The sequence below is a fragment of the Morus notabilis genome, unplaced genomic scaffold (assembly GCF_000414095.1).
Source record: "Morus notabilis unplaced genomic scaffold, ASM41409v2 Scaffold570, whole genome shotgun sequence".
Classification (NCBI taxonomy): domain Eukaryota; kingdom Viridiplantae; phylum Streptophyta; class Magnoliopsida; order Rosales; family Moraceae; genus Morus; species Morus notabilis.
In genome coordinates this window covers 660,078-669,738 of record NW_010358717.1, presented here as the reverse complement: position 1 = coordinate 669,738, position 9,661 = coordinate 660,078, and the positions used below count along the sequence as shown (strand labels likewise).

The 9,661-nt window shown below is 31.2% G+C and overlaps 1 protein-coding gene across 1 annotated transcript; it reads right to left on the bottom strand.

Annotated features, from left to right (window-relative positions):
* Nucleotides 1–247: 247 nt before the first annotated feature.
* On the bottom strand, nucleotides 248–1,112 carry LOC21403106 (endogenous alpha-amylase/subtilisin inhibitor). Its single transcript, XM_010093094.2, has one exon. It carries the CDS (start codon nucleotides 1,110–1,112, stop codon nucleotides 360–362), a length of 753 nt encoding a protein of 250 aa, XP_010091396.2. The 3' UTR covers nucleotides 248–359.
* Nucleotides 1,113–9,661: the final 8,549 nt, after the last annotated feature.

Sequence of the window (9,661 nt, the reverse complement as noted above, 5' to 3'; positions counted from 1 at the left end):
GGGTGCCCAATGTCAAAACCCAGTACGTATACCTTTATTTCCTTTGAGCATTCGGATCATGGTTTTTTTTCTTGTAATTTGAGGTTGTACTAATCAATTTTGATGTTTGTATTGTCTTGAATCATGATTTAAAGTATGTTCGTTCCTATTTTCAATCAACCAAAAGAAAAAACGTAAATAATGTACAAAAGTTGCAAAATATCACACATCAATACTGTTTAGTTTAACACTAAAAGACCACCTTCTTCCTTATTTGGTAATTCCTTATTTTAGGTGCATACATAGTTAGCATCTAAATCTAATGATATTAGATGCATTACAAGACGGAAGAAGCAAAGTTTCATTTAGAAAATTAAGCATTAGAAGTACTCATTTTTCAAGTGCTGATCACTCTGTGGTTCTGCGGAGGCCCTGAATGCAAATGGCACCGAAGTATCAGCCAGAGACAGACGCTCAATTCCATCGCTATCAGCAAAGATTCCAATAGTTTGGCAATCATCTGATGAGCGAACAGATTGATCCAACACATAGACAGGGCACCATAGAAGCTTGTACTCACGCAGAGGTTGTTCGGAGTATCTTTCAATTTTGAACCAACCGGGCCTAGTGAAGCCCGAGTTGTCACCAACAACCACAAATTGTTGTCCGAAAACTTGGTCGGGACGATTAATAACCTTCCACAATGAGTCGCCACATACGTGTGATACAGCGGCATCAGGAAACTGGATGTTGAGAAATGTGGACTCTCGGATAAATTCGTCTTCGTCGGGTAGGATGGGCGAAAATTTTACTGGAATACTTGGTGTTGGTTGTGGATCAATTACAAATCTTTCAATTTTGTGTTGAACCCAACAGGTTCCATTACGGTTTACGAGTGGTGAAATGGAGGAGACAACTCCTATTGGCAACGGCTTTGAAGGCCAAGCAATCAAATGATAATATTCGCCCTTTCGGAGTTCATTCCCTGAAACGTCAACAACTGCAGGAGGCAGAATGCCATTAGGGTTGGCAGACTCTCCTTTTGTTGTGAAGGAAACGAGGAGGAGGGACAATGTGAATAAAGTGGTAGATGTGAATAAGGTGGTAACTTCCATTTGCGTTGTTTTTGGCATTTTTTGTGTAGAAATGACGTTGAAAAAGCTTGTATTTATAGAATTTCCGAAGAAAAAAAGCTTGTATTTATAGATAAAGATTCAGTCCCAATATTACGTGTCCAATATTATGCATGTTTTTAGTCTGGAAATTCCTCCCACCTACCCATTGTGCACGTTTTAACGTTTAAAATTATGAAATTTCACCCTAAAATTATTGTTCAAATAGCAAGTGCGCGTGCTTCATTGAAATTAGTCTGGTGCTATAGAAATAACTTCTTTAATCCGTCAATTAAATTTAAAAAAGTTTAACAAATACTATTTCAAAATACTCTTTAAAAAAATCAAATAATTAGATGTGGGACATTGATTATTATAATGTCGCTCTTATTAAAAGAAATTAACTTTTTTTATGATTTATCCACGGTAGATCTTTCGTTGTTTGGAGTTTAGAATATTGAAGGATTTCGTGAATTGTGAAAATTTTTCAATCTTGAGTTAGTTTGTGTTTGGATTAATTACAAAAATTTCCCACGAACTATGATTTTTGTAACACTTTGTTCTCCAAACTTTAAAAAATAACATCCGTCGTCCTCGAACTCTGTTCTGTTAATAATTGTGCCCCTTCTGTTACAATGAGTGACGGAACAAAATTTGGGAGGGAGGGATGTTACTTTTTAAAGTTTGAGAGACAAAATGTTACAAGAGTTATAATTGGGGTGAATTTTTATAATTAATCCTTTATCTTTTTTATTGATAAGGTAGGTGTATGCAATAATGGTTTTAAATGCTTTCGATGACCAAACGAATGCTTGTTTATACTCCTTTGGTCTTCCTTTTTTTTTTATACTATATTTTTTACGTACCAATTATGCATGTTTTTAGCATGGAGATTTCTCCCACCTTCCAATTTGTAGGTTAGCCCTCTAGAATACAAATTCTCACAGACTATACACTTGGTATCCTATGTTTACATCATGTAATGTTACAGTAAATTTTCTGCATCGTATTATGAAATTTCACCCCCAAAATTATTGTTCAAACAAGTGTACTTCGTGCTTAATCGAATTTTAGATACAGAAAAGAACCCAACTAAAACCAGAAAAATAATAGCGTCGTCGTGTATAAATAATTTCTTCAATCGATCAGTTAAATTTAAAAAAGTTTAACCTATTTGCGCAATAGGATTTTAAGAACATAGAATAGAGATAATAATTTTTTTTTGAAGGAATATATATAACAATTAGATTTGGAACCTTAGTTAGAGTCTCGATCATGATTAGAAAAAAGGGATATTTACCTTTTCTTCTCTTTATATTTTAGAATTATTAAAAAACTATACATTTACTTTTTTATCTCCTCAAATGTGTACCTTCAAATTAAGTTTGATACACAAACCTATACCTTTTCAAGATCAAGCCTCGATTTTGAGCCCAAAAATAACAAGACTCCCCTCAAATAGGGGAAAAAAAATGAATAACAATAATAAAAAACTTTACTTACAGTTTTGGCCTAAAATATCCAAAACACCCTCAAAATGAGTTTGTGTGTCATTTTTTAAAGCTGCCTCTTTTCTTAATGAAAGTTTGGTAATTTTAAACATCAAAATCTTATTGACTAAGATAAGGTATAGAATTTTATATTACACAATTTTGCTTGTATTTCCATTTGTTTTTCTATTTTTTCTTTTACCAATGAAATCTAAAATTCCAAAATTTCCAGTTATAAATTTTGCATTCAAGGTTACTATGAAAGAGGAAAAGATTATTAACTGATAAAAAAGACAGTATGTACAAATTTCATAAAGCTGAAGAATATTATCAGCTGGTAAAAAAGATGGTGCATTAATTGAATGAGAGAACGGTTATTGTATGAGAGGAACCTAATTAAAATATATGAAGGTGTTGATATCAAATTAAATGACATAATTGTATACATATACATATATAGATATATCATGTCTTATAAACCATGTGATGCATGTGTTTGAATATTTAGCCACCTAAATTTTAAGCTGGGGCTATGTACAGCTTTTAATAAACGTAGAGGATTGAAATTTATTTTTGCGGTAAAGAAGGCTGCTATGGTGTAAAGAAAGATTGTGTAAAAGATAAGATGATGTCCATCGCACGATTCAATTAAAATTATTGTGAATGGATATGAATCCTATGGTAAACATTTTTGTCAAAGGAAAATAGAATTCATTATCATGAGGAGAAATCTCACCACTTACAAATTAATGGATCCCATCTATCCGTGAGAATAATTAGATTTTAACCTGTGAGAATAAATGAAAATGCTCTTTATGAACTCAAGAACAAGCTCTTTAAAGTGTCATTATTTCATATACACGTTTTTCTTGGTGCCGCTTTACAATGTCTTCAGCACCTTGTCTTTTGCGTACTTGAAACGGAATAAATATATAAATAAAGGCAAAACAGAAAAGCCAAAAAGTTAAAAGGAAAAACACTAACAATGTCTTTCTTGTAAACCGTAAACGTTTATCTACTTTATTGAACAATATACTACTCTAATCACAAGGCGATAATACGTTTTCATGCTCCCAAAACGACTGGAGCAAAAGATTAATCATAAATCATTCTGAGTGGCTAATTTATTTTACAATTACGAGAAAGTTTGTAGATAATGTGTCGGCTGAAAGTATATTGTCGCAGATGAACAAGGCAACACAATTATAAATTTAGTGCATCTTGCACGAGAAAATCTGCTCCATTCTTTAAATTGATGAATCAGATAGTGGATTGGAAATGAGCGTACCTAATAATATAATATGTGAGTTGTCAGTTTTTATATTAGTTTGTGTTAAATATATTATCACGTAAATTAATAATAAGATATATCATTCTTAATAATAAAATAACAACTCACATACCATATTAATTAGAGCACGAGTTGAGATTAAATCTGATGTCTTAACCATTACTCGTTTTTATATACACATAAGTAACAAATAATGCTAGATATACCATATCTTACACCATGTTTTATAAACCATGCGATGCATGTATTTGAATATTTAGCCACGTAAATTTTAAAATGGGGCCCACAGTTTTCAATGGAGATGACTGTGATTTATTTTTGTGTGGTAAAGAAATCCGCACCTAGGGGATAGTAGTGAAAGCAACAAAAAAAACCTGCATCGTCCAAGAATATTACAAAACTATCAATAAACTGGCTTTAAAAAATTAGAAATTACTATAACATTATATATTATTTAATTTTTCTGCTTTCTGACGACTATGAGTGTGGTCATTTTACAACTCAAGTCATAATTTAGTTATAATTTGAGTTGTGTATATGAGAAAAAAATACTATAATAAAAAAGTCGAATTCAAATTTTTATCAAAGAAAATAGGGAGAAATGCAACAGTCAGGTTCAACTTTGCGGGCAACCCTGACATAGTATATTCGAATACATTACCAGGCTATAGAATCATTCTGTTGGAAACTTACCATTCTCCTTATTTCCAAAACGTTTCGTCTTTTGAGCAACATTTTTACGGAATGTATCAGCAGTTTTCTTTCTACCACTGAAAGAAAGAGGCCCCCAATTAGTAAAGTATAGCGTGATAATAAACCGCTAAATTTGAATCAGTCAGGTTCGGAAGCACGGCTCTTTGATCAGTGGTTTGACAGCAGATTTCAGCATGGTTTGATGGCCGTCTATGATACCACTCTGAAAATAAGAACCAAAAATAGAACAAAAGGGAGAATAAATAATTTTACGTGGTTCGGCAATTTGCTTACGTCCACAAATCAGGATTTTACGTGACAACCCTTATTGACAACTATAAATTTGTGTGAATGACAGCTCCTAATTGACAACTATAATATCTAAAAATGAAAATAATCACAAAGATAATTACAATAATCAAAATAACAAATTTCCACATTAACGAATACTAGACAGTCCAAGACCCTATATTACACGCTATCGTGTACATATATAGCTAGGTAAATATCACCTTTTAGGTTTTCAGAGTATATTTTCTACAGTCACGCTTTTAAAAATACAATTTTTAGAGAAGTCGAGATGGCGAATATGTTGTATGATTCTAGGGCGTGTACTGAATGATTATTATTGTTGTTGCAATTATTATATTGCAACAGAAATAATAATCATTCCACTTCTTTCTTTGTTGGAATTAATAAATAAAAGTAATTTGTTGAGGAACATTCAAAAAACAAATAAGAAAAATATGATTGCCATGGGTTTGTTTCACTCTTTTACTTTACTAGAGGTCGAGATCATGATGAGAATCAGATTCCGATAATAGCTAGATATTGGACGCTGATTTTAATCTCAAATGGTCAAAATGACTTTCTCTTTATGGTATATTTAGTCATTAATTAACCTCATCTTAAAATTTGTTTTCGAAAAGGACGTTTTCTAGTAATTAGACCCATACTAATGGATATATATTGTCACTATTAATGCATAAATGACAAATCAAGAATGAAGCCGCAATATGGTGTCAAGGATAGTGATCCAGGTTTTTTTTTCTTTTCTTTTTTTTTTTTTGGTAGAAAGGGCAGTGGTCCAGTTTCTACATTACACATAATATGGTGTCAAGGACAGTGGTCCAGGTTTTTTTTTTCTTTTTTTTTTTATTTTGAACATTTTCATGATTTTTATTCAAAATATTTTAATTAAAAAAATGTCTAATTTTAGATTATTTATTTGCTAAAAAAGCAATACAAAAGGCCATGAAAGCCATTCATTCAATTCATTAAAACATGCACCAAGTTGAGTCAGATTCGAGCAGTAGCTGAGCCAATCTGAACTAACAGCTAGCCACCATGTGGTGAACCAGCTTGCAACTTCCAATCCGCATGCGACATGCCTCATTCCTATGCAGAAGTTCTTTAGTGGCAGTTGTCCATTTTGTCTCCAATTAGAGCCAAATTAATCCAATTTCTCCCACAATCAAATATTTGATTTTTCCACTTTTACTTGTAATTTTATTTTATTTCTCAATTCCTTGTTTCCCAATTTTTATTTTCCAATTTTGCTAGTTATTTCGAAATTTTCAGACATCCTTTAAACACTATAAATAGAGGGGTGTGCCAAGCATTTTTCTTTGTTCAAGAAATGTTAATTCAAAAAATCATATTCAGTGTTTAATAACTTTTCAGTTCTTATTTTCTTAGCTTTCTTTTAGTGTGAGATAAGTGACGCGTCTTATGTGAGTGAGATACAACGAATGTAAAACAGAGTAAAGAGTGAATTTAACTTGCTTGCGTTCTTCAACTTTTAGTTTAATTCACTTTGTTCTTCAAGTTCATAATTTTTATTCAATTACATCTCCTCTTTAAGTAGTTGTTATAATTAAATCTGTGGTGACAACAGTTATGTCGTTTAGTGCATTTAATCAGTAGTTAGAGGTTGTTTTATTTCATTACTTTTATAGAGTATTCCTTACTGCATTATTGCTTGAGAGCATACTATCGCTTTAGCATTTACATCTGTGAGAGTGATTTCATTTGGTTTTTCTTACAATGAGAATATATATGTGTATATATATATGGAGCCCCTTCCTATTGAGAGGAATGTTTCACTGTGGTCCAAGTTGTGATTAAACAAGCGTTCTTTGGTTATCATGTCATGTAGTATATACTATGTCCAAATATAATTAGCCACATGACATAAATTTGAAGAAGGAACCCACAAATTTAAATGAAGATGATACTTGATAGTGATTTATTATTTAGTAGGAAAAAAGAAAAACGCTGCTACGTCACGTAGTGTAAAAAATAGTGCAAAAGGTGATGCATGTAGCATCACTCTATAAATAAAATATTTATTGGCCTAAAAAAGAGTTGGATAGTAGAATTACTACGGTAAAAAAAAAAAGCATAAATATCACTTAAAAAAGAGATAAAAAGATTTTAAAAAAAAGATTAAAAAAAAGCATAAATATTTATTGGCCTAAAAAAGAGTTGGAAAGTATATGCACTACTATTTGTTCCAAGGGGACTTTAATTCCATCATAAGGTATTAAAATTTTATAAGTCTAAAATACTTTTTTTTTTAATTTTTAATAGAAAAATTGTGATCCACAGACAAACGTCAATTCTAGAGGAGTAAACTTTGAGTAGGAATGAAGCTACATATCATTTTTCTATAAATAATATATGATTAATTCAGAAGCAAGATTCCATGTGATGTAAAAAACAAATTATGAGATATGGGGTGTCCCAAAAATTTACTTTGTCAATAAGTAGCTGAATAATAAAGCATTTATGATGAGGATTTTACCAAAGCAATTCTCGTCCAATGGCTACAGAATAGGACTTATATTATGCATGCATGATGATGATCCTTAGGGAAACAAGTTTTGATGATTTTAGGTGTATGCACAAAGGTAATCAGTACATCATAAGTTGAAAGTAAAAAAACGTTGAACAGTGCGTAAGTTTTTGGCCCTTGCAGTGATCAGAGTCATGCTTACACGTCCCCGTACAAGTATAAAAACTGCATGAATTTAGGGGAGAGTGATTTCCAACTTTTACACTAGCAGTAGTTTGAACTTTCTTTTTAATTCAAGTTACGTTCCAATCTTTTGTGCTCTCAAGCAACCATTCAAACTGCCTTTGCAATTCGAAATGATTTAAATGGGTTTGAAAAAGGAAAAAGAAGAAGAAGAAATTAGAAGACAATATTAGCCGTCAGATTAAAGGTGTTTGCTTCAGTCCACGTAAGGGAAAGCGAACTATAGGTTCCTTTCACTCTTTTATATTATACAAGTTGAAACCGTGACTGTATGCCTGTGAAATTCTGTAGGTAAGAATGAAAAACATATTTATTAATATCTCATTTGGAAAAATAAAAAAGAAGGAAAAGAAGGTACAATAGGACAAAAATGATAAGAATGAAAAGAAAAAAAAAAAGAAAAGAGAGGAACACAAAAAAAGAAAAGTGCGTGAGAAAAAGAGGTATGAAAATAAAAATGGGGAACTAAAAAATATATATATTTGTGAGGGTCAATTTAGAGAAAAGAATTAATAAAAAAGAAAAATGTACAATGAGACAAAAGAGATAGAAATGAAAAAAGAGGAGACAAAAAAAGAAAGAAGAGATATAGGGAAAGGGAGGAAAGTTAAAGAAAGAATGAAAGAAAGAAGAAAGAACGTAGAAGGTAAATAAACATATAAAAAAAAAGGAACTAACAAAACGTTTCGTTAATGCTCTCAAAAAACCTTTTCTCCTTTTATATGTATGTACAGATATACAGATATTATATATATATATATATATATATATATTAGTAAGGATAAGAATGAGAATAGAGATTACCATATCGATAGTAAGTAGATTTTGAACATTGATTTTTATCTCAAAAAGTAAATATGACTTTTTGTTTATTTAGCCGCTTTTAAATACTAATAGTATAAAAAATAATGTTAGATTTTATCCATCTATATAGAAGACAACAGCTATAATAAGGTGTCAAAGTCAGTAGTGGTCCAACTAGTTCATTGCACATAGAGCCCGTCAGTGCTTATCTACGTACAACATGCCTAAAATGTGTATGTCGTATTCATATATAATTTGATTTTCTTCTATTGAAGAAATGTTCATAATATTTCTTTTGGATAATATCACACAATTCATCAAATCTACGTAATCGATCAATTAAATTATTATATTGCAACAGAAATAATAATCATTCCACTTCTTTGTTTATTGGAATAAATAAATAAAAGCAATTTGTTCAGGAACAAACCAAATAAAACAAATAAGAAATTTTTATCTATTACCTCTCTCAAAGCTTTCACAACATATTAACTGTAATGGAAAATCCAACGGTCAGTGTTGGGAGATGCTCTTACCAAAATAACAGTTGCTTTTAATTTTGATCCCAATAACAGTTTTGATTCTTTTGAATAGGGTAAAGCTAACAACGTTTTGAATTAGAACTCGTCGAGTTCGAGCACAGATAAATATAACAATATAATCAGACGGTAAATAATGTCAACTGTAGATGCATATAATATAGACGCAACCACTCCCTACTGGCCCGATAGGCTCCATTCATTTTTACCCCAGCTAAAAGTTTTTCTTAGAAAAAGTCTCCTAATTTAATTCGTCGAAAAATGTTTAGTTGCACAATTTGTATTGAATTTACAACACTTTGACAACATTTTCCATCTCCTGAGGTCTAATGCTTTCTCAAAAGTAATTTATTTCGCCGGTCATCTCATGGCTAGAGTTCCTAATTACTATGCACGGATTTTTGTCTAGTTTTTCTTTGTATTTTCAAATTTGCTTGTACTAACAGTGGTCGTAACCTTATTTAGCGATTTGTTTGTCTCGTTTTTTATTTTCAGTGGTTTGATCATTGACGTACCTATTTAGGTGCCTAATTTCAAAACCTAATACGTATATGTTTATTTCCCTTGAGCATTCGGATCATAATTTTTTTTCTTGTACTTTGGTACGAGTCAATTTTGATGTTTGTATTGTCTTGAATCTTGCTTTAAAATACGTTCTTTCCTATTTTCAATCAACCAAAAAAAAAAGTAAATAATGTACAAAAGTTGCAAAA